Here is a 26,869-nt window from a genome sequence, read left to right as displayed (position 1 = left end):
CATCTTCCTAAATCTTAGGTATGATCTTGTTATTCCTCTATTCAATAAACTTCAGTGGCTCCTTTATTTGACTTTTAAATCTCTTCATAAATTTGTCCCTTTTTACTTTTCCACTCTCATTTTATAGTAACATCATATATTCTGTGATCCAGTAACATTGACTTCTGCTTTTTCTCACACAAGCTTCTCTATCTCCTGACTTTTTCAAAAACTATCTTCTATACCTGGAATTTTCTCCTTCTTCATCCCCGTCTCCTAGTTTTCCTGGTTTCCTTCTTTTCCCAGCTAAAATCCTTCTACTAGTAGTCATGTACCCTAAGGAATTCAGGGGTGTAATAAAAGTAATCCAAGAATATTTATATCACTTTTGGGGGCAGCTAGATGGCGCAGTAGATAGAGCACCAGCCCTGAAGTCAGGAGGACCTGAGTTCAAATCTGGTTTCAGATACTTAACACTTCTTAGCTGTATGACCCTTGGTAAGTCACTTAACCCCAATTGCCTAAGCAAAAAAAAAAAAAAAAATACACACACACATCACTTTTTGTTGCGGCAAGGAACTGAAACAATACAAATGCTCACTAATTGGGAAATGGCTGAATAAATTTTGATATATAACTATAATAAATTTTATTCTCAATAAAAAATGAATGACAGATTCAGAGAATTATAGAAAGAATTATATAAACTGAAAGAATTATATAGAATGAAGTTAGTATAACCAAGAGAACAATAAATGATATAAAGTAAATCCGTTAAAAGTTCTCACATCTTTAACTCCAAGAAACTAATGATGAAATGTTTTTTACAGCTCTTGGAGACAAGATGGTCCAGAATTAGAAAGCCTTCTTAGATATGTCCAGTATTTTGATTTGTTTTTCTTGATTATAAATACTTGTTATATAGGAGGATTTCTGGAGAGAGGGAAAATAGGTTGAGGGTAGTGATGTATATAAAAAGGGGAAGCCAAAGCTTTTAAAAGTTGTTTTGTATTTTATGCAGCATTTCCATAACAAAGACATTTTTATAGTATTATTCTCTGATTGTTATTTCAATTAAGATGTTAAGCATCTAAGTGGCACAATGAATATAGCACTTAATGTGGAGCCAGGAAGACTTGAGTTCAAATCTGGCCTCAGACATTGTGTGACTTGGGCAAGTCACCTAAATCTCTATTTGCCTCAGTTTCTTCAACTGTAAAGTGGGGGTTATAATAGTATCTACCTCCCAAGGTTGTTAAGATCAAATAAGATAATAGTTGAAAAGTTCTTAGTACAGTTCCTGGCACACAGTATGAATTACATACATGCTAGCTATTTTTATTATTAAGTACTGAAAATGAATATTACTCATGGAGCAATGGATAATGGATATAAGCAGGCTGAAATATAAAATAAATGAGGAACTACAAAGAAAATTGGAGTAAAAGATTATACATATATCAACAAAATTTATAATTAAAAAGGGATATGGACTGGTTATGTAGAAATGATCAACAATTGGACAATCTACTTGCTCTCCTAGTAACTTCAAAATATCAAGAGAAGGTAAGAAAAACCTAGAATACATTGAATATACTTTCCTGTAGCAAACTTATGGAAAGATATGAAAAAGATTTACAAAGAACAGTCATAGATGGTCATAAATGGGTGTTGATCTGCATTGTTGGAGGGTACATCTAAATTCATGAAATTACAGATTCATTTGAGTATGTAAGAGTACTCAAAGTAAAATATAAATGGATTCTATGTCTAAGGAAATGAAAGAGGCTAAATGGAATATCTATAACAAAATTAAAAAAAAAATTACTAAACACTGACTGTAAATTAGTCCTGAAAAGAAATATATAAGAACATGAAGTATTTTGAAAAAAAAAATCAACTACTATGTGTTAGTGTGTGTGTCTGTGTCTATGTGTATATGAGTATGCATATATGAGGTTTTAAATAAAGGACCATATCAAAATTATAATGTTAACTTAACAATCATTGATAAAGTTTGATGAAAATAGGAATATACAAACCTTAAGTCGTTTTTCCAAAAATTTGGCACCACCATCAGCTCCATAGGAAAATTCATATGGGAAACTCCAGTCTCGGACAAGGAATATTAAGGACTGAAATAAGACAAAAAAAGAAGAGAGTTAAATTAATAAAAAAAAAACTTTAATTTTTTCCTTTTCCTTTTTCATTTGATTTGAAAGGCATGTCAGTAGCATTGTCTTTGAATTTGTTTTAAGCATGGAATTTTAAAAAAATTATAAAAAACTTAATAGACAAAGAAAATCAAACAAACAAAATAAGGGACAAACTCTTAATCCCACTTTATATGTCCATTTAATAAGGCAGAACCAAGTAATTAAGAAGAAAATAAGAAATCCCAAATTCAGATAACAATAAATTGCACACAAATAAAATGATAACTGAATACAAGGAAGGAAACTTCATCTGAATAAGGTAGTTTTCTCATAGATCGATTCAAATAGCTTTGATTGGGTTTTGCACAAAGCATTTCTTAGAACAAAGTGACCTTACTGAAAAAGAAAGGCAGTCTTTGAGTAATATTATCCTAATGACTTGAAGACCATATATTAAATATTAAATTTTCATTTTCCCCAGTTACATTTTAAAACAATGTTTTAAAATTTGTTTTTAAAACTTCAAGTCCCAAATTCTTTCTTGTATCCCCCTCCTAATACCCATTAAGAAAGCACATGTGAAGTTATACAAAATATTTCCATAAAAGTCATTTTGTGAAAGAAAAAATAAATCCTCCCCCTTGAAAAAAATCAAGAAAAAAAAGTAAAAGAAAAAAGAAAGAAAGAATATACTTCAGTTTGTTTTCAGACACAATCAGCTCTTTCTCTGGATATGGATAGTATTTTTCTCCACAAGGACTTATAAATACTGAGGTCTTATATCTCTCTCTCAGAAAAATTTTCTTTAAAAAAAAAAAAAGAATTGCTACGAAGTTGGCATGGCCAACACCAAATGACATTGCAAAAAATAGGGCTAACTACAATATTTAACAGACAGAAAACGACTTATGACAAATGTGATAATAAATAGGAAAGAAAAGATGTAAGAAAAATATTATGTACAATTAAAATTTAATTTAGAATTAACTATGTAAGTACTTGAAAATAAAAAATAGGAAACTGATGCCAGAAATAATACTAATTATAAGCATGCTAAATCAAAGTAAATTGATTTTTAAAAGATGCCAGAAAGCACATAAGCAAACATTTTATTTAAGCCACAAGCCAATGTGTAAAATTTAATGAAGAATCATTGATTGTTATGAGGAATATTGTCTTAAAAAGCAGAGAGATGCAATGGAAGGTAATATCATTCCAAAGAAGGCCTGACACTCAAACTGGGCATACCCTTTGATTCAGCAATACTACTACTAGGTCTGTATCCCAAAGAGATTATAAAAAAGAGAAAAAGGTTTGCATGTACAAAAATATTTATAGCAGCTCTTTTTGTAGTGAAAGGAATTGGAAATTGAGCTGATGTCCATTAATTGGGGAATGGCTGAACAAGTTGTAATAGTATTATGCTATAAGAAACGATGAGTAGGATGATTTCAGAAAAACCTGGAAAGACTTACATGAATTGATACAAAGTGAAGTGACCAGAACCAGAAGAACAATGTACATGGTAACAAGACTATGCATCAGTGACTGTGATCAACTATGATGGACTTAGCTCTTCTCAGCAATACAATAATCTAAAACAATTCCAAAAGACTTATGATGGAAAATGCTATCCATATCCAGAGAAAGAACTAATGAAGGCTGAAGGCAGATTGAAGCATTCTATTTTCACTTTCATTATTTTCTTCATTGTTTTCCTCCTTTTATTCTGCTTCTTTTTATATACCATGACTAATATGGAAATATGCTTTGCATGTTTACACATATATAACCTATGTCAACTTGCTTAGCATTATAGGAATAAAGACGGGAAAAAATTTGGAACTCAAAATTTTATAACAAGATATTAAAATAGTCTTTAAATACAATTGGAAAAACAATATACTACTTAAAGGGTGAAAAAGGTCTGCCCCCCCAAACAAAAACAAACTAGCAAAGTCACCTCAAAGTCATTAAAAGATAAAAATGTTAAGAGTATTACAAGCTGAAGAAAAAAGGAAAAGATTTGTAACATATGTTCTGTTAATCTGGAGTATTTTATATATTTAAAAAAAATTCATCCATTTCACTTAAAATATCAAATCTTATTGTGTCCAATTTCTTTTTTTCCTTTTTTTTATAATAATAATAATTACAACATAATAACCAGCAAATAAAACAAACTTGTCCATATAATCTATAGAAGTAAAGGAAAACACTTATCAAGAAACTATATAAAGTGTGCTTTTTGTATAGATTAAATCCTTCATGGAACTTCAAAATGATCTGTTTGATTGAGATTCCTTCTGATATTTCTTTTGTTCTCTTCTATATTGGGGGGTGGGATAGGAAATCTATTCCTAGATCTCTTAATTATTTGTCTTTACAATGTTGCTGTTATTGTATGAATTATTTTCCATCATTCTCTATAAGTTCATACAAATCTTTTCAGGTTTCTCTGCAGCCATCTCAGAATTTCGTATAGAACATTAATAAGATATTGTATTCATATACTGTAATTTGTTTATTCATTCTATAATTAATGGGTATCCCCTCAGTTTCTGGGATTTTACTATAACGTAGAGAGCTGTTGAAAATGTTTTTTATGCATGAGTGTCTTTTCTTAGATAATTTTGAAGCTTTGAAATGGGACTAATGGGGCAGTTTCAAATTACTTTTCTCAATGACAAGACCAATTCACAACTTGACTAGCATTTTTCTTGATTTTTATCTTTGCCAATCTGAACAATGTAAATTGCTTTAATTTTCTTTCTCTGATTATTAGTGACTTAAAGCACTTCTTTATATGGCTATTGATATATCACATTTCTTCAGTAAAAAGTGCCTGCTCATATATTTTGACCATTTATTAAAGGAAGCTAAATAGTGCACCAAATAAAGTGCTAAGTCTGGAATCAAAAAAATCTGAGTTCAGATATGACCCCTTGAAACTTATTCTTTGGGTTTACCCTGAGCAATTTACTTAATCTCTCTCCAGTTTCCTCAACTGTAAAGCAGGGATAATAATAATAATGCCTACTTCCCAGAGTTTGTTAGAGTATCAAATGAAATAATATTTGTAAAATGCTTAGCACAGTGCCTGGCATATATTAGATGCTTAATAAATGTTTTTGCCCTTCCTTATCATTTGGGAAATGGCTCTTTCTCTAGAAATTTTAAGTCAGTTCTTTACCTATCTTAGAGATGGAAACTTTTCTTGGTACAAAAAATTTTACATAATCAAAACTATCCATTTTAATTGTTATTATCTTATTTGGTTAAAATTTATGTCCATAGACCTAAAACGTAATTTCTTTTGAACCTTTGTTTATGATATAACCTTTTAAATCTAAATCATATATTTGGAGCTTATCTTGTATATCATGTCAGGTACTGGCTTATATTTAATTTCTGCAGAGTGTCTTTAGGGAAGACTAGTACTTCATTTATGAGGGCTGCTGTGTCTTTTTCAGGGTTACTTTCCACCTCTGATGTCCATCTGAATCACCCAACTTTAACATATAGTTCCAAGGAGCTATAACATGTGCAGGGATCACACCCAATAAACCAAGGCTTTCAAACCTTTCAGTGAGAGAAAGGGATGAACCATTTGCTCCAAATAACCATGAAGGCTCCTAAAGCAGGTATTGTGGAGCACTTAGAGCTTGGTTAGACATGTCATCCACTGTTCATGAACCAGTCATCTTGATTTTGTCTTACCACTAGACTTTGATTACCCTGGAAGAGAGCAAAGATGATGACTTCACACAACTCTGCTTCACTTAACTCCGATTTATGTGCAAATCAAAAGAAATCACCCATACCATTTTATCATTTTTATTTATTTCAAAGCCCTATGATGACAGACAAGTGATGAATCAGCAGGTGCAGATTCAATGGGAACTATAGTCAAAACCCTCAACACAGGAAACTATAGGGTTATTTTCTTATTGGAAACAGTGGTGAGATTCGGCAGCCCCTTGGCTATCTGAGCAACTTTTTAAGAACTGCACTGCTCACTTCCTACTGTGAATAAAAGCCTAGAAAAAATGCCCTAAGAATTGTACATTTTAAACTAATTGTTGTGGCAAGTAAAAATCTCACTCTGTGGTTGAAATACAAAAAAAAAAAAATTCAAAAATGATTCCATTCATCATTGTTACATGAAATGCATACATGTTTATGGACACATTATTGTGTCCAATTTCTTTTTTTCCTTTTTTATAATAATAATAATTACAACATAATAACCAGCAAATAAAACAAACTTGTCCATATAATCTACAGAAGTAAAGGAAAACACTTATCAAGAAACTATATAAAGTGTTATATCTGGATCTGGAAGATGAATAGGTCTTCTTGTGAGAGAAATCAGCAGGCATCACATCCAGTCCCAATGTGGGATCCAAATAACAATCCCAAATGAAACTAGGTTGGCAAATGATGGCTAGCTTACTGAAATCTGAGATAAATATGTGTTTTTCTGACATGGTCACAATGATAGGAAGTTCCATGAAGCTGGAGAAAATTTTGCAATCAAAACTAATCTAATCAACAAGCTTGTAAAGCTCTCAGAAAGGAGCAAACATCACGCACATGACAATGTGATTGCCACTTGAAGAAAAGCATCATACTACAATCATCAGTGTAGATGCTCCTACCATAACAAACCATGATGAAGTCAAAGAAAGATTTTATGAAGATCTGGAGACCTTTATCATTAATGTGCCAAAAAGAAGACAAGTTTATAATTCTGGATGACTTTAATGCAAGAGTAGATACAGACTATTAGACATGTCAAGGAGTCCTTGGGAGGAGGGAAGTCAGAACGAGCAACAACAACAGTCAATTACTACTCAAGACTTGTGTATCTCATTTCCATTTACCTACTACAATAAAACTAGATGGATGCACTCTCACAGCAAATACTGGCATCTAATAAATTATGTCATTGTAAGGAACAGAGACAGATAGGATATGACAGTGATAAAGGTAATGTGTGTGGCAAAGTGCTGAACTAATCATAGACTTATTTTCTCCAAGCTAAATATTCATATTTAAGAAAGTGGTAGCCCCAAAGTAAGACAACTACTGGAAGACTTTAATATTAACAAATTATTTGATTCTTTGAGCAGGAATAGTTCCTTGCTAAATTGGACAGAAAGCTGAGCCAATACATTCACAACAGTGGAACAGAAAAGGAGCTTTCAGAAATTTGATGTACAGCACTGCAGATGAAATTCAATTTTACATTGATAGTAACACTCCAAAGTGCTTTTCTGATTATCTGAAAGCTAATTATGGGCCAAAGACCTATCCTGAATCTCAACCACTCAGTGCTGATGAAGTCACACTGATTAGTAATAAAGACATGATCCTGGAGACATATGCAGAACACTTCCAGTGTTCTCAAAAGACCATCATGAATCAATGCTGAATCTGTTGACCACATACTTCAGATTGAAGTCAATCCCTCTCTAGTTGAACTTCCAAATGATAAAGAGGTTTTGAATGCCATTTCCTCTCATGTGACAAAGTACTTGGTTCTGATTCTATTCCAGTTGAGATTTACAAGGCAGTAAGGCAATTGTTCATACAAAAACTAATTGAAATCTTCTGGATTATTTTGCCAAGTGATAAGAAGTTATCCCCCAGGAGTTCAAGGATGCCTCCGTTATCCATTTCTCTAAAGGTAAAGGAAATGATTTGTTCTGTGATAATCATTGCTAGCAAGATTCCTGCCAGAGTCCTCCTGAATAGGCCTCCTTTTCCTGGAAGATGGTTATCTACAGAGAGCTAGTGTACATTCAGAAAAAGCTGAGGAACAACTGTCTGACAACTCCAGTAACAATTCTAGGAGCAAAGAGTAAGGCCTTTGATACTATCAGCATTGAGGAATTGGGAAAGTTATGGAAAAATCTGGTCTTCCTGAGAAGTTCATCAGTATTGCATATCAATTTCATGATGACATACTAGCTGGGTTATGGATAATAAAGGATACTCTTGCACTTTTCCAGTTATCAATGGAGTGAAACAAAGCTATGTGCTTGTTCCCATGCTTTTAGCATGATATTTTTTAAGCAATATTATTAGAGGACTTCAATGAGGACAAATTACTGTACTGATAGTAAGTTATTTAATTTGAAAAAGCTACAAGATTAATGTGGAGGGAGATTTGATGCACAACTCTTTGTTTACAGATAATTGTGCATTCAATGCAACCTCTAAAGTTGAGATGAAACAAAAATGGATAGAACCTCTGCTGCTTGTGACAATAATAAATATCAAGAAAACATAGGTTCACCCTCAACCAGCACCACACCACCAATATGTGGTAGTATTGGTTATAGCAAATGGAGAAATTTTAATTCATGTACCTTGGAAGTACACTTTTCAGGTATGTACATAGATACTGAAGTTGATGCACACATTGCAAAACTAACCCAATGGTTTGGGAGTCTCAAAAGGAAAGTGTGGGAGAGAAGAGGTAACTAGACTTTTAAATTGCCTACCAAACTGAAGGTCTATAGAGTTATTGTGCTGACTTCATTGTTGTATGCCTGTAAAAACTGGGCAATATATTAGTACCATCCCAAGAAACTAAAATGCTTCTATTTGAATTGTCTTAGGAAGATTCTGAAGATCACTTGGCAAAATAAAATTTCAGAAACTGGGGTACTTTCTTGAGCTAACCTACCAGGCATTCAAACTCTATTGGCAGAGAGTACATCTCTGTTGGGCTGGCTACATCATTCAAAATATATGTTTGTCTAAAAGACTATTTTATGGAGAACTCACACAAGGAAAGTGCTCACAGGTGGTCAGAAGAAGTAATACAATGACACTCAAGGTTTCTCTAAAGAACTTTTGAATGTATTGTGTCACATAGGAGACACTGGCATAGGACTGCCCCAGCATGACATGCTCAAATCATAAATGACACTGTGCTCTATAAGTGAAGCAGAATTATAGTAGCTCAAAAGAAATGTAATATGCAAATTAAGGCCATTTCCACTCCAAATGTTTATATGTTCTTGACCTATTTGTGTTCTATCAAGGTGGAGCTTCCAAGCTTGTATTGGTCTGATCAGCCACAGTTGGACAATTTTACCTTGACTCCAACTTAATGATGCCTTTTTGGTCCTCTTTGGGAAACAATTTTTGCTCACTATTTCTAGTTTCCTCAGCACTTTTGATTTGATTTGATTTGATTTTTTAAATCAAATAATGAGTCCTTATATAAATAGCCAAAGTAATTGAATATAGTGAACTAGTGTACTATAATATGCTACATATATATATAGTATACTATAGTATGCTGTGTATGATCCCATGGTTGACTTCCTCTCTCTCTCTCTCTCTCTCTCTCTCTCTCTCTCTCTCTCTCTTCTCTCTCTCTCTTTCTCTTTCTCTCTCTCTCTCTCTCTCTCCTCCTCTCTCTCTCTCTCCCCCCCCCTCTTTCTCTGACAATTAATACCAAATACTTTTGACAGTCACTTTTTTTTAGTTTAATTTGAAATTTGGTACTAGTGTGTATCCTTCCTTGCCACTTTTATTCATTGTTTCCACTGAGATTTTTGATCTTTTATTACAAATGAATTTTAAAAAATGTTCCTCCTAGCTCTAGAAAGTAATCTTTGAGTACTTTAATTGGTAAGGCATTGGATAAATAATGAAGTGGCAGTGTCATTTTTATTATATTGGTTTTTGCCTAATCAAGTATAATGAACATTTCTCGAATTAAAGAAAGACTTTAATATAGATGTCATATTTTATAGAGTATTTTCTGCTTAAATCAATATAATTCCTGTAGGTGTTTTATTAGGTATGCTTAAAGATATTTTATTAATTATCTAGTTATTTTGAATAAAATAACTCTACATATTCCTCCTGAGTTTTATTGGTAATATGCAAAAAGAATGATAATTTATTTGGATTTATTTTCTATTCTGCAACTCTGTTGAAACAACTGTTTCAATTAGTTTTTAGTTTGCTCTCTAGCAGTCTCTATGTAAATAATCATATCATCTGCCAAAAAGAGGTAACTTTATTTTTTCTCTGCATACACTTTATTTCTTCATTTTTTCCTTGAGTTTTTTTTTTAGCTATCACTTGCCTTTCTAGTACTCTACCAAATAATAAATAGTGATACTGCTGATTTTATAGGAATGGTCTTTAGTTGATTTTACAAATAAGGTTGGCCCTTAGCTTTAGAATAGGACTTACCATATTAAGGAAAATTGCATTTATTCTTTTATTATCTAGTTTTTTTAAAAACATGGATGGATGTTTTATTTTGTGGAAAATTTTTTCTACATCTATCACCAGGATTTTATTTTTCTTGTTATTTTTATATTCTATTATATTTTTAATTTTCACAATATTAAGCCAATCTTGCATGTCTGGTATAAATCCAACTTGTCATAGTTTATGATCACTTTTTTTTTATAGTTCTATAGCCTCTTTGCCAACATTGTCTTTAAAATTTTTGAGCTGACATTCATTTGGGGTATTGGTCTATTCTAGGGGTCCATTATTTCATTAAGCATCCATTTCCCCCAAAAGGATTATACTGTGTTGCTAGGTAACTTTTCTTGATTATAAGCCTATTTTTTTTTTTTTTGCCTTATGAAATATCATTTTAAGATAACCTCCTTAATTTCTTTCTTATTTATTTTTTGGTTAGATTTATTTAGTTCTGAGAGGGGAAAGTTGAGGTCTCCCACTAATATAATTTTATTATTTATTTCCTTCTGCAAATTATTCAACTCCTTCAAAAATTTAGATGCTATTTGGTGCATGTATGTTTAGTAACGATATGACTTCATTGTCTATAGTACCTTTTAGTAAGAGGCAGTTTCCTTCTTTATTTCTTTTGATTAGATCAGTTTTAGCTTTTGCTTTGCCTTAGATCACAATAGTTACTCCAGCTTTCTTTGCTTCAGCTAAGGCATAATAAATTTACTCTAGCCCTTTACTTGTAAACATATTTCAGGATTCTGTCTTTTAATTAATTGTGTTTCATTTCCATTTTATGGGTGAGTTCATTTCATTCACATTTATAGTTATGGATAATTAATTGTGTATTTCCTTCCATGCTGTTTTTCACTTGGTCATCCCTGCCTTTATTTCCTCTTTTCACCTTTCATAACTGTTTTACTTCTGATCACTGCCTTGCCCAATATATCCTACCTTTTTTTATAGTCCCTTCTCTCTCTTTTATTATCTCTGTACCTTTTTAACTTCCTTGTAGGGTAAGATAGATTTCTATATCCAACTGAATTGTATGTCATTTCTTTTTTGAGACAAATTTGATGAGAATGAGGTTTAAGCTTTGCCAACCCCCCAATCTTCCCTTCCATTATAATAGCTCTTTAATGACTCTTTTATGTTTATTTTACTTTTATTTTTTACTCCATCCAATCTAATCTCTTCTTTCAATGCAATTTTCTTTCTCACCTCTTTATTTTTTTGGGGGGTATATATATATATATATATATATATATATATATCCCCATCAAAGTCACCTTATATCCACATCTTGTGTCTATATATATATATCATACTCTTAATCACCATTATAGTAATAAAGTTGTTAAGAATTCTAAATCTTATCCTGCCATATTTACACACACATATTTAAAATCGTTTTTTGTTTCCCTTCAGTCATATAGTTCAAAATTTTCATTCAGCTTTCATCTTATATTTAGAAATGCTTTAAAATCCTTTATTTTGTTATTTATTTTGTCCATTTCCCCACTGAAAGATTATGTTCAATTTTTTTTTGATAAGTGGTTATAATCCTAAACTCTTTGCTTTCCAGTATGTCATATTCCAATCCCTTTGATTCTTTAATGTGAAACCTGTCAAAATCCTGTGTAATTCTGACTATAGCTCCATGATATTTGAATTATTTCTTTTTGGATCCTTGCAATGCTTTCTCTTTGATTTATGAGCTCTGGAACTTAGCTATGATGTTCCTGTGAAACAGAAATGTTTCATTTTGGGATCTTTTTCTAGTGGTGATGAGTGGATTCTTTCAATTTTGCTTTTGCTTTCTTATTCTAATATATCAGGGCAGTTTGATAATTTCTTGAAAATGTTTTCTAGGCTTTTTTTATTCATGGTTTTCCAATAGTTCAATAATTTTTTTTGTATTATTGCTCCTGCATCTATTTTCTAAGTCAATTGTTTTTTCAATGTGAAATTTCTCATTTTCTTCTATTACTTTATTTTTTTGATTTTTTAAATTGTATTTTATTGTCTTGTAGAATCCTTAGTTTTCATTTGCATTGAGCAATTTTTAAGGAATTATTTTCTTCAATGAATTTTTGTAATTCCTTTTCCATTTAGTCAATTCTAAATTTTTAGAAAGTTATTTTTCTCGGTAAATTTTTGTACATCTTTTCCTATGGTAGTGCTTCTTTTTCGTGATTCTCATTTCTTACCCCAATTTTTTTTTCTACTTTTCTAATTTGCTTTTTGAAATTCTTTTTAAGCACTTTCAAGATTTCTTTTTGGGATTGAGCCCAAATTATATTTTTCTTTGAGGCTTCAAATTAGTTATTTTGACACTTATTCTCTTCTAAGTTTATGCCTTGATCCTCCCTATTACTACGTAACTTTCTAAAGTTAAACTTTAACTTTTAGTTCTTTTTTTCCACCTTTTTTGGGACTTAGTGTTCTTATGTGAGAATTGGACTCTGATTTAGTATTATCCCAAATTTTTTGTAGTAGGGCTTTGGTTTTACTGCTGGCTTTCACTGGGCTTCGAGGTTTACCTATCTGCTTTATCTGGAGGGTAGGCTTCCCTAATAGCTTGTACTGCTCTTCCCTGGGTATGGTGTTTAGCTGTTGACCTGCTCCAGAGGTAGGGCCTTGCTGCTGGGTTACTATGGAAACAGGGTCTGTCTGCTGGTGGGTCCCAGGGTTGGGATCTTTCTGTTGGCCTACCCAGGGTGGAGTTTCCCTACTGGTCATCAATGGAGTCAAGGCCTCACTGATGACTTGTGTTGGGTATGGGGTCACTGGGGTGGGATCTTACTGTGTTGTACACACTACTCATTTTTCGTTTGGATATTGTTTTGTAAGAGGTGGGACCTTGCTGGTGGATTGTCAAGATTTGGAATCTTGCTGCAGGTCCCTACTGTGAAGCTGACTGCTGCAGTGCTCTTGGATCGCCTGTTCTCACTCTACTCCTGCCCCAGTAACTTAGCCCTTTCCTGCCATGCTGGTAAATTGCTTCCCTGCTCCTAGATTAATTCTGATGTAATTTTCTAATTGTTTGGAGGGGAATTTGGCAGGGCTTCAGTGGGTTCTTTCTTCACTTTACTTTCTTGGCATTGGAAATCTCCAAGTGAGGGTTTTTTGAGTAGAGAGGAAATGAGCTTGTATGGAGGCAGTGAAGATGTACCCAGAAAACAATGAAAGAGTTGAGATAACAGAAGAAATCATCTTTTGAATGAGACTGAATGGAATGGCATCATTTATGCAGTTAGAAGAAAGGACATTAGTAAGGAGTAAGACAACTTATTATGTGAGACAGGTGTTCAGGAGGAGATTGTGGCCTAAGACATATGAATGATATGAGATGAAGAGTGGAAAAAAGTGAATTCATAGAGAATAGCCTCAGTGTTTTCTATAAACATAAGTAAAAGTTATTAATTGAGAGGGTGGAGGGGGGAACCTTTGAAGGTTTGAGGAGGGATGAAAAAATTTGGAAGAGCTACTGTGGAGAGTAGGATAATAGTTGATAAGGAAGGTGTAAAAAAATTGTCTAATGGCAGTGAGAGCCCGGTTGAAGTTGTGCTACAAAAATTTGTAATGGACCTAGTCAGAATGGTTGATGATTTTTTCCAACTTCATTTACCAGCACATTAGTAGGTATAAAACTTGGCAGGGTATAATATAAGTATGGAAGCTAGGTGAAAGAAAAGAATATAATATTGAATCAGTTCAACTAAGGTCAAGATGGAGAAAAGAGGAGAGAGAGTTTAGTCAAGGGAATGAACTGGTAGAAAATTGAGGGACCATGGAGATTAGAGATTATAGTGTGGACAAAGAGCCGGGCTTCATAAAGGAAGTCAGAGGGACATCATAGAACTATAATCTGTGATCAGATATGGTGATTTTGGAATTATGGAACATGGAGAAGATGTACTTAAGGGTGGTGGCAAGATCAACTAGAAAGTGGGTCATGGGAAGTAAGAAGGTTGAGAAACTGAGCAATTACAGTGTTCGAGGGATAATAAATGTGTATGTTTAAAGTTCTCTAGTATGAGAATAAGAGTTGGAGACGAGAGAAAAATTGTGACCCATATACTTAATTCATTGAGGAAGAAAGGAGAGTGATCTGGAGGTCTGTGAACAACAGCTAATAGGCTTTTGTTTATGTGGTAGATATGAATAACATGGACCTCCAAGAGGGGAAAATTGTGGTCATGTTCTAGTGGGATGTGACTTTTATTTCTGTTTCTGTTAATATTTTCTTAGTAAATATTTCTTTAAAAACTAATTTATGTTAACTGTTTAGATCATATTGGGGCAAAAAAGAGTGGGGCACTATTCGGTGACATTTGATATTGTGGAGAACATAATTGGGATTTGGGATTGAGGCTAGTTAACATTATAAAAATAAGTGAAAAAGAGTTGTATCCTTGCTTAAAAAAATGATTCATCAGTGAAAGTAGGATCCTTAAGGTTTATAAAAGTTACAGAAACTGAAGTATATGTTATATTAATGATACACTAAATATTTAATTGTTTTATTTTAATCTAGCCTTCCTGTGCAAGGGACTTCTGATGAGGAATTTTCTCAACCAATGTAGATCAGGTCCTTCTCTGTAAATTATTTTTTTAGAAATTATTCCGAACAATGAGAAGATAAAGGACTTTTCCAGGGTCACACAGATATAAGTGTTTGAGATTAAATTTAAACTCAGACCTTCCTGACTTAGTCAGGAAGTTCAAGGCTCTATCTACTATGCCACCTAGGTGCTTAAGTGAATAATCAATCAAATAAGAACCAATCAAATGAAGGCAAGTGAGAACCCATATCATTTAACAGAATTAAGCAGAATATGAGTTAATACAGTAAAACTAAAAGCAAAAATATCATTAATGGCAAAAAAGCAAAAAGGAAAAATGAAAACAGAACCAAGTCCTATTCATAACAAAATTTCCAGAAACAAAATGTCAACCAAAATGAAACGCTCAGAAAAAATTTAAATAAAAAATCAAAAGGAAACAATTTAAATTGAAGGATAATTAGGACAATAATTACTTTTCATTTGTCTCATCTCCATAAAACTTTACATGTTCCTCTTTCTCTCAAGATACTAACAGACAACATTTATTTAGCTTAGAAATGCTAATCATTTTTCAATTTATTATTTCAAAAATCAGTTTTTAGATTTATTTTAAAGTCACCATATCTGCCTCAGTTTCCTCAACTATAAAAATGAAGCTAATGTGAGGATCAAATAAGATAATATTTGTAAACTTTTTAGCAAACTTATTTTAGCAATAAACATATTGAACGTACGTATTAAATGTTTGCTTCTTTCCCCTTCCTTTTTTTTCTTTAGAAATCATCTAACTTAAATAGCTGAAATAAATTTCCCATCCAGCTTTGCCATTTGTCCTACATTTCTATATCTATTTGAGAGCTAGTTTTCAATTTTCCTAACAAATTACAGTTTCTTAAAATATTTTAATTTCTTTTCTGATAATAGATATTTCTCACTGATTGGCAGATTACTCAATTTTTAATTATAGCTGGTTGAGTTTAGATGATAGAATGCATCCTGGAAGACAGTAATGTTACTTCTTGCTAAGATCAGAAGTTATCTTTAGACTTGGAACAGTTTGTCCATACTGTGACCTATGTCAAAGATTTCTGGTAGCCATCTTCTCTTTTTCTGGTTTTGTTTCCTACTTGTTACTTGCTTCTGATACAAAATAATAACGATGGTAATAATAATCAGCATTTTTATATAACTTTAAGATTTTAAAATGCTTGATAAATATTATCTCGTTTGATCCCCAATGTTGGGGGGATAGGTATTCTCATTATCCCCATTTTATATATGATAGATATGAAGACAAATAAGATGGAATGAATTACCTAGGTCACACAGCTAATAAGTGTCTAAGGCCAGATTTGAACTTGAGTCCACATCTGACTCTGGTTCAGTGCTCTATCCACTGTACCACTTAAATGATCAGGAAACTATATCAAGAATAGTAAAATAAAATCAAGATAGTAAGAGATGAAAAGGAACTAGAGAAAAAAAATCAAGAAATAATGGTTTTAATATTGACACTATAATAGTACTTAAATTATATTAATTATTAAGTAAATCATAAGTAGATTATACATAGCCTTTCTGACTATTTCATACACTTGATATATCAAGGAAATAAAACATTTTCATACCCAGACTCACCTGAAATGGCTTCAGAAATGTTTCTTCCATGGCCAGTCTGCCATACTCAGTGAAAAGCTGAGGAGAAGAAAAAAACAAAATAAATACAGATATATTTCAATATGTGCCAGGTTCTATTTTTATAATCTTTCCTCCTGTCCAGTTTTATTTTATAACACACAAATCTCCTATTTTATAAATATATATATGTTACATGTTTATCATAATCATAACACATTTTATATTTATCTATATGAAGTCAATGTCTGTACCCTTCAATCCAGACACTTCAATATTGCCGTATATGCCAAGGAAGTCATTAATAAAAGATCTCTATATATATCAAAATATTTATAGCAGTTATTTTTGTGAGAGCAAAGAATTGAAAAAGCAGTAGATGCCCACTTATTATGGAAGGGCTAAAATGTGATACAAAAATCCAGTGGAATATTGTTATGCTATAAGAAATGATAAATATTGATAATCATAGAAAGACCTAAGTGAACTGATGAAGATTTCTGTAGAACTGAGGAAACAATTGCTCACAATGACAACATCAATGTAAACGGGAAGAACTTCATACACACAAATAAATGTAGCAAAACTATAAAAATCATATTTGAGTCAAATAAAAAGATGTGAGAGGACAAAAACCACTTCTTTGTGGAAGTAGGAGGTCCAAAGATTTTGCACAGGACACATGTTTTCTGACTTTTTCCATGTATTGATTATATTGATTTTTTTCCTTTTTTATTTTATTTTATTTTTGTCTTTAAAAATGCTGTTTGTTATAGGGATGCTTTTGGGAGGGAGTGAGATATAACAGGGAAAACTAGGATAATGTGAAAAATAAAGATTTTTTTTCTGCTGAGGCAATTGGGGTTTTTATTGCACAATCACACAGATGTTAAGTGTCTGAGACCAGATCTGAGTTCAGTTCCTCCTGACACAACTGACCAAAATAAAAGACTTTAAAAAAAATCCATACCCCTATATTTATAATGTTATGTATATATTGTTTTATTATTTACTTTTGTTATTGTGATCTTAACAAATATTAAGAAACCAGTACTTTTTTAAATGAATAGAAAAAAGAAAAAAAAAATGAAATTTTAGTTTTTAAATTATATAACAAATTAACCAAGACATTTTCAACAATAGCCTCTCTCTTCCCTTTTTATGATATTTTAAAAATATTTCCTATATGTTCTCTTTTTCCTTTTCTGTTTTGTTTCTGCATTAATATCATTACTCTTTTAATCACAACACAAAAATCCTGCCACATATCAAAAGCATAATAGAATTTATAAGTTATATAATAGTTGTTACTATAAATGTCTATCTCTTCTTGAACTTATGTTCTATCACCTCATCACTAAGAGAAGGAAAGGATGTATGGTGTGATTCATTATTATATTAATCAAAGTTCTTAAACCAAGTTCTTTTGCTTTACAATATGGGGATTACATTGTTGTAATGTGCAAATAATTCTCCTGATTCACTTTTTATCCTGAGATTCTCTGAATCCATGCTTTTAATAATTTTTTAGAGTATAGTAATATTACATTACTTTCATATGCCATATTTTGCTTAGCCATTCTATAATTGATGGGTTTTAGTTCTCCAGTATTACAACACAAATATAAATATTTTTGAATGCTCTTTTCCTCTTTTTTTGATCTCTTTGGGGTATAATCTTCCAAGTCTAAAAAAGTTCTTTCTTGACTCTACCTCCTGTCTTTCCTAGGTTCTTCAAAATCCCAAATAAAATTGTGTCTTTTACAAGAAGCCTTTTCCAAGCTCTTCTAATTCTATTGCCTTCCCTCTTGTTAATTCTTTCCCTTTTATACTCTATATTGCTTGCTTTGCATATATTTGTTTGCATGCTGTCTACATCATTAGATTTTAAGGTCTTTGAGAGCAGATGTTGCCTTTTGCCTCTTTTTTATATTCCTTGTGCTTAGAACTACTTAGTAGGTACTTAATAAATATTTATTGATTGACTGCTATATTAGTAGTGGCATCTTTGGATCCAAGATTATGGAGAATTAGTGAATTTGGGGGTATAATTTCAAATTCTTTTCCAAAACGTTGAGACTGGTTCATAGCTCCACCAATAGTGCATTGTTGTACATTAATCTTTCCAATATTCTTTCCAATAATTGTCATTCCCTATTTTTGTCATTTTTGATAATTTGATGGATGTGAGGTAGACTCTAAAATTTGTTGTAATTTGCATTTCTCTTAACATTATTGACTTATGAGCATTTTTTCATATGTTTTTTAGGTCTCTTGGAGTCTTATGCTGACCTCCCTCTCCCAAGATACTGTTCACTCCCCCTGGATCTTTGAGCTCTTGATCTTTTGAATTTCTATAGTTTCTCAGATTTCACAGTCCCAGACCTGGGCCATCCCAATCTGAGTCCTGCATATTGAGATGATCTGGTCAACACTGTGCTGGTATGGTTAAGGGCTTGCTGCCATTTCTTGGTACTTACAAGAAAACCCTGGGGTTTTCTCACCATCCAGGATCCTTTTCATAGGAGTAGTCTGTTCTTCCTGCCTCTTGTAGCCTTGAAGGCTACACACTGCCGCTGGCTTTCTTTGGTTTCCCATAGAACCATCCAGCATAGTGTGCCCACATCAAAGAAGATTCTGTGTTCTATGAGCAAAGCAGAATTGCAATAGTTCAAAAGAAATGTGAGATGCATAAATTTAGAAACATCTCCACTCCAAATGTTCCTAGGAATTATTTGTGCCCAACCTGTGGTAGAGTCATAGTTGGAAACATTGTATCTTGATTCTGCATAGTGATGTCATTTTGGTCCTCTTTGAGCATAAAGGACAACAACCAACCAACCATCCTCCAGAAATGATTGGTTACCTCCATGCCAGAATGAAATTTCAGAGGATTTTAGTGGAGAAAATTATACCAATTATTCAATATTTGAGCTTAAAACTTTACTTCATGTTGCACAATTTCAATAGCTAGTTTTTTTCTCTCATTTATTCATGGTTTTTCTCACACTCACATCAGTCTACAAGCATTTATTAACTATTTATGTGTCAGGAATTGAGGGAACAAGATGAAATACACACACACATACATACAATAAGAATCTTGAGTAGAAGGGGAAAAGTAAGGTAGTGAGACAAAAAGTTTCATGTTTAACTTATATTTTGAAGGTTATCAGAGATTCAAAGAGGAGTAAAAAACAAGAATTTCAGCCAGGTGATATCTCAGAGATGGATGCAAGGAGCAGCAAGTAAGCCAGTATGACCAGAAATGTATGAAGGGGAGTAATGAGATGAAATGGCAAAAATGTAAAATGGAAGTTTATATTTAATTCTACAAATGCTAGGAAGCACAAACATTTATTGAACAATGATCAAACCTATACTTTAGGAAAATAATTTTAACCACTGTGAAAGCCACATTGTAGAAAGAAGGTTTGAAACAGAGAGATCAATTAGGAAACTATTCAATTAATTCAGGGAGGGATAATGAGGATATGAATTAGGATGATGGTTGTATGAATGGAAAGAAAGATGTGGAGATGTAAGTAAGATATGGCAACTGATATATGGATAAATAAAAGATAGGAATCAAAGATAAAATTGTTATAAATCTAGGTGACTGAAAGGATGATAGGAATTTCAACATTAATAGGGATCCATAAAAGAGTAGGTTTGGGTAAAATGATAATGCATTACATTATAAACATTTGATGGGATGCTTACAAGATAATCATTTTGAAATATCCAATATACTATTGGTGATGAATAGCTAGAGCTTCAGAGAGGAACTGTGATTAGATATACTTATAATCTACATATAATACACCTACATCAAGCAGAGACATTTGACTGATGGACAGATGGTTTGTCCAAATTCCAAGTTTCAGGGGTATGTTGTGCATCGTTGATCAAAGGCTTATAGAAAGAGTAAGGAAGAAACAGCAAGAAGGAAGATAACAGAAATAATCACTCTTATCGAACACTATGGAGGAGTGAGATGGCCTGGGAGTAGGAGGTCAAAGTGGTCCAACTACTATGGGTCCTATATCCTAGGATTTAGTTAATGGCTTGCTATAGGAGAGTGGTAGCTCTCCAAGTGATTAAAGAGAACTCAACAGCATGTTGATAACTTGCAGGAGAGATCAGGTCGAGAGAAGTCCTGGTGATTATTTCTTCCCTCTGCTTATTAATCAACTGAATCATAAGATGCTTGTTTCGTGTTCCTCAAGAGGGAAGAGAGAAAAAAAGATTTTTTTCTCCTGGGTTGCCATCTCAAACTGGCAAGTGTTTATGCTTTTGTTACCTTGACTCTGGCCCTTAGAATTTTGGTGTTATTTCAGCTGTTTTATGTAAAAAAAAAAAAAAAAAAAAAAAGTCAGTGACTAACAAAATCCCAACTAGTGTCGTTTAATGACTTGACTAAAGGTGAAAGGGAAAGAAATATTTCCCTTGATGAGGCAAGTGATATGTTTAACCTCCAATGGAAACTGAGTTGAGATAGAGGGAAGGAAAATTATGGAATCCCATAGAAGAAATTTTTAAAAAGTCATCTCCTAAATCAGTGGGAAAAAATGTGAAAGTGGCCTAGCTATATCAGATCTCAAACTGTATTATAAAGTGACAATTATCAAAAAAAGTCTGGTACTAAGAAAGATCGTTGGAATAGATTAGATATACAATACGCAATAGTAAATGACCTAAGTAATTTAGTTTTTCATTTGGGACAAAAACTCATTATTTGACAAATACTTCTGGGAAAATTGGAAAAGAGTAAGGCAGAAACACCAAGATAAGGTCAAAATGAGTACATAATTTAGATATAAAGGATGATGCCATAAGCAAATTAGTTTGAGAGCATGGAATAGTTACTTATCATATCTAGGGAGAAGGGAAGAATTTATGACAAGGGATAAACAAATGATAGAGCATTACAAGATGGTAAAAGGGTAATCTTAATTCACAAAAAATTAAAAAGTGTTTGCACAAAGAAAACTAATGCAATGAAAATTAGAAGAAAAGCAGAAAACTAGGAAACAATTTTACAACAAATATCTCTGATAAAACCTCATTTCTCAGATACACAGAAAACTGAGTCAAATTTCTAAGACTGCAAGTCATTCTCCATTGATAAATGGTCAAAGAATATGAACAGGCTGAAACTGCCTGGCAAAGAAATCAAAACTATCTATAGTCATATAAAATGTTTTAAATCACTATTGATTAGAGAAATAAAAATTAAAACAGCTGTGAGGTACCACTTTCCATGCATCAAATTGGCTAATGTGACAGAAAAGAAAAATGATAAATGTTGGAGGGGATATGGGAAAACTGGGACACTAATGTACTGTTGGAATTTTGAACTGATCAACCATTCTGAAGAGAAATTTGGAACTATGCCAAAAAAGGCTATCAAACTATGTATAACCACACCACTGCTAGGTCCATATCTGAAAGAAATTTAAAAAAGGGGGGGAAATAACCTATTTGTACAAGAATATTCATAACAATGCCTTCCTTCCTTCCTTTTTTCCCCATTGCCTCTCCCTCCCTTTTTCCTTTCCTTCCTCCCATTCTCTATCCCTCTTTTCCTCCCTCATTACCTCCTTCTTTCATTTTTACCTGTAAATGCTGAAGGTCATCCTCCTGTACATTCTGAGATAAGTTGTATACCTTAAAGATAAAATTTAAAAGAGAATATAACTAGATTTCCTGAATATTTATTGTGTATTCTTCTGTTTGTTTGCATAACTCAATTGTCACAGATCATTGTGTGATTTTAAAAAGTGTCAGATTATGACATAAGATAACTTCTGTATCATAACTGATAAAAATTTCTATATACATAGTACCCCTCATTCAGAGATGGATTAATAAAATGTTTTTATTAATCCAATTTAACCAATCCAAATTAATGAGTAATCCACTAAACACAGAAGGTTAATAGAAAAAGATTTTTCAAACATGCTCTGAATTGTCATCTATATTTAAAATTTCTTTAAAAAATATCACATGGCTCTCATCAACAATGAGGTGATTCAGACCTGTTCCAATGGTCTTGTGATGAAGAAAGTCATCTGTACCCAGAGAGAGGACAGTGTGAACTGAATGTAGACCACAACATAGTATTTTCACTCTTTTTGTTGTTTGTTTGCTTGCATTTTGTTTTCTTTCTCATTTTTTTCTTTTTTGATCTGATTTTTCTTGTGCAACATGATACTTGTGGAAATATGTATAGAGGAATTGCACATGTTAAACATATATTGGATCACTTGCTGACTGGAGGAGAGGTGGGAGAAGGGAGGGAAAAAAATTAGAACACAGAGTTTTGTAGGGGTAAATGTCAAAAATTATCCATGTATATATTTTGAAAATAAAAAGCTATAATTTAAAAAAAATAAAAAGAAACTAAATGAAAAAATATATGTCAATGTCACTTATTGCATAATTGTATGAATGTACATACCAAAAGTAACCTCATTACTACATTACTAACTTCACTGGGAATTCTGTTGGTCTCTGAATACCATGTAAAATGGATTCACCTATATATTCACTTCAAATTCTAATTTGAAGGCATGGAACATTTGTATAAACCTTGTAAACTTCAAACAATACTTTATGAAAATTATAGGCTTGGATACATAATGATCATCACTTAAAAGAGAATGTAGGTTTTAGAAATAGCAGAGAAGGAAGCCTGCTATGGGTTCAAGAGAGAGCTAGGTCTGCACAATGAGAGCTGGGCTACAGAAAAAACTGCATAAAATGAAAAAAGTCATTGGGCCCATTAGTATAGTAACTGTAAGTTTTGGTTATGTGTATTTCCTACACATGAGTTTTATTATCACTGCCCTCTAGGTTTCGGCCTTCTTTTCCCACAAATGCTTTGTGCATTTGTTAGAAAGTGTGCCCTGGTTTTGGGAGAAGAAAAATTTTTTTTAAATTCCTGCTCTAATTATGTCATATTAGTAAATCCTTTTGCTTTGACCTCACTGTGTCTATTGGCAGGTAGTGGGGGACTCATGAACAATAACTGGAATTAGTTAGTGATAGATAGCATCCATGCTGTGAGAACCAACCAGTAAGAATGCAATTTTGGTGACCCACAGAAAATAGGGCACTGGGTCTAGAGTCAGGAATAGCTGAGTTTAAAGGTGGCCCCAAATGCTTACTAGTTATGTGACCCTGGACAAGTACCTTAACTTATCTGCCTCAGTTTCCTCATATGTAAAAAGTTTATGTGAGAATAAAATGAAATTGTATTTGTAAAGCACTTTCTAAACCTATAAGAACTTCAAATGCTACCTATTATTCTAAAACCTGTATAAGCAGTTGCTACCTTCTGGGGAGGTTGCCCAAAGAGAGATACAGCACCTGCATATGCTATTTCATTCAATATGACTAAGTGCATAATCTTTAAGTAGAAAAAAATTATCTTTCATTGTAAACACTGCCATCTTTTTGAGAAGAATCATTATTAATACTGAATTTTTTAAATAGATTGAAAAACAAAAAATGTTACTGGATCTTATAAAATTGACAGATTGGTACACTAACCGATTTTGTAAAATGAACCAATATTATAAAAATTTTAGCTATTTTCTTCACAATGATGTGCATTTGAAAAGCCATTCTGTACAGTAATTTAAAGAAATACAATACAATAAATTTATTTCCTGAGTTACCTGTATTGAGCTGATCATAGTGCTAAGGGCAAATACTGTGGCTGAATCCCTTAGAGTTGACTGACTATCAAATGTCCCCTGAGTGTCCATTAATAATACTGCAACCTGCAACCACAAAAGTATAGCACATTTTTAATATCATTTGTAGAATATTACAAGGGGGAGGGGGACAATGTAAAACAGCAGAAAGCATTCTGGAGTCAAAGGATATATGCTGATCATGTCTCTTAGCCTAATTAGATCTCAGTTTTCCTATCTGTAAAACAAGAGAGTGCTCCACAATTTTCCTAGCTCTTGTGTACAGCAGCCTGGTTTCAGGACAGGGATAACTACCATATATTGCACTGGGAAAATCACTTACATTCTCAAGGTTCTAAAACTGATGGTTGCATAAAGGGTATTGCCATGCATTGGTAGAGTTTTCTAATCTAGAAAAGCACTACATCATTGAGTTTACATGTTCATTTCCTGTCTCCTACATCAAAGTTCTTAAACTATGGTCATGATGCTATGTTGAGTTATGAAAATTTGGCAACAGTAAAATGTTTCTGAATACAGTGACCAAAAATTAATTTACAATCAAACACATAATGAATTCCATGTGTTTATGGCAGGGCTTGCCTGTGTTGCTGACTTCATTGCAACCTTGGTTCTGAATATACAATTTGTGCACTTTGCACTGTGCATACACACAAATGCTGCCAGAAGCACCTTGACTCAGATTCAAGATAGAGTTGTGCAAAAATTTCTTGCATGAGAAGTGGTCATGAGTGGAAAAAATTTAAGAAGTCCTGGCCTAAATAATAGTGCTCCATGTTCCAGTGGTAAAATTGTTTTTACCACTATTAATTATGTGATCCATATTTGCTGATTAATAATACTCAACTTGTCACAAACACTAACTAAAGCAATCATAGGAGAGTCCAGCAGTTAACCAATTGATAATAATACATATTGATATAACCTATATAAGGGGTCAACAATCTCTTAGGATTTTATAAAGAGGATATAACTATCTCTTAGGAGCCGCTCATTATAGAACTAGGCTATCTAAAAATTCAGGACAAAAAATGATAATTGCTACAACTAAATATTACTTACTATTAAGAGATCAGTTTTATACCTTTTTGCCATCAGGTTTATTAATTAGGAAGACTTCACTCCATATCTGAATTCCTGTAGTCTCTCGTTCAGATCCACCCCTCCAAGAAAACCCTGTCAATGGTTCATCGTAATCTCCAATCCAATCAACAGATACCTATGAAGTAATAAAGTCAAATGAGTTATAAACAGGCACCACTTGACAATTTCTGTGTAATAAAATTCCAGGATCATCATTACTCTATATGACTTGCTGCTTGGCAACAATATATACACATATGTATACATTAATGTGGAAAGCACTTTGGCTCAGAAAAAGGTTTTAGTTGCTAGGAGAACATATTACTAAAAATTCATTCTAAACTTAAAAGTTCAGTGAACTTTGCTAATTTTGTCTAACAGTAAAAATGACTGAAAAGACTGAATTGTTGTTTTTTAAAATAGATTTATTTTTATTATCTCCACAATAACTCCACTCTAATTATCCACCCTTACATTCTCCTTGTTATTCAATTATGTCTGATTCTTCATGACCTCATGGACAGGTTTTCTTGGCCAGGATGCTGGAGTGGTTTACCATTCCTTCTCTAGTTTTATGCAGGCAAGGGTTAATTGACTTACATAAGACCATATAGCTATTAAGCATCAAGTGACTTGCCCAGGGTCACACAGCTAGTAAGCATATTTGAATTTTAGTCTTTCTAACTCTGAGCCCAGTGCCACCTATTTGTCCCAGCTTCACTTATGTCTTACTACTCCCCAATACTAATCTCCACTCTAGTCAGGTAGGTCTATTTACTTTTTTTCACACATCATACTTAATGCTCGAGCTCTTCACTCTAATAAATCATGTCTTCCTTTTCTCATTCTCCTTTATTTACTAAAATATATGAATACATATATCTACAATTAATATCAACAGTTTAATTACCTAATTGTTCTCAAATATTTTTATTTCTTCCTCCCTCCCTTCCTATTTCCCTCCCTTCTTTCCTTTCTCCTTTTCTTCCTTCCTTTTTTCCTCTCTCCCTTCCTTTCTCTCTCTCTTCTCCCTTCCATTCTTCTTTCCTTCCTTTTCTCTTTCTTCCTCTGGACATGGTTAATGTAAGAATTTATTCTGAATGAATAGACATTTTTCTAGTAGGGGTAAAAATGAAAAAAAGAATAGATCTAACTTCATTTCCTTTACAGATTAGATGATAATGTAATCAAATAGACACTAATGATTCAGAATTGAGGATCAATGTTAGTACGGAAGGGGGGGTTCCAAAAGAATACTCTAGGAATTTGTGCATGGTCCTGTTCTGTTTAACATTCTAATCTATGATTTGAAAAAAGGTATAGATCTCATCAAATTTTCAAATGATGCAAAACTGGAAGAAAATAGCTAACATATTGGATCCAAAAGAATCTTGATAGCCTGAAGTAGTGTGATGAATCTAATAAAATTCAGTAGGGATAAATGTAAAGTTTTGAACTTGGTTGCAAAAATCAACTTTACAAT

At 32.7% G+C, this 26,869-nt stretch overlaps 1 protein-coding gene across 3 annotated transcripts in view; it reads right to left on the bottom strand.

Annotated features, from left to right (window-relative positions):
- The window catches only part of ATL1 (atlastin GTPase 1), a 103,363-nt gene that overhangs the window by 28,892 nt on the left and 47,602 nt on the right, over positions 1-26,869 (bottom strand). For all 3 annotated transcript variants that reach the window (XM_031952922.1, XM_031952920.1, XM_023503230.2), the window contains 5 exons: positions 25,388-25,522; positions 24,265-24,369; positions 22,199-22,249; positions 16,583-16,639; positions 2,022-2,114 (listed from right to left, as the gene is read on the bottom strand). In XM_031952922.1, the coding sequence (XP_031808782.1) occupies positions 2,022-2,114; positions 16,583-16,639; positions 22,199-22,249; positions 24,265-24,369; positions 25,388-25,522 (441 nt within the window). The remainder of the gene's footprint in view (positions 1-2,021; positions 2,115-16,582; positions 16,640-22,198; positions 22,250-24,264; positions 24,370-25,387; positions 25,523-26,869) is intronic.

Source organism: Sarcophilus harrisii, chromosome 2 (genome assembly GCF_902635505.1).
Source record: "Sarcophilus harrisii chromosome 2, mSarHar1.11, whole genome shotgun sequence".
NCBI classification, from domain to species: domain Eukaryota; kingdom Metazoa; phylum Chordata; class Mammalia; order Dasyuromorphia; family Dasyuridae; genus Sarcophilus; species Sarcophilus harrisii.
This window is presented reverse-complemented; position numbering and strand designations above follow the sequence as displayed.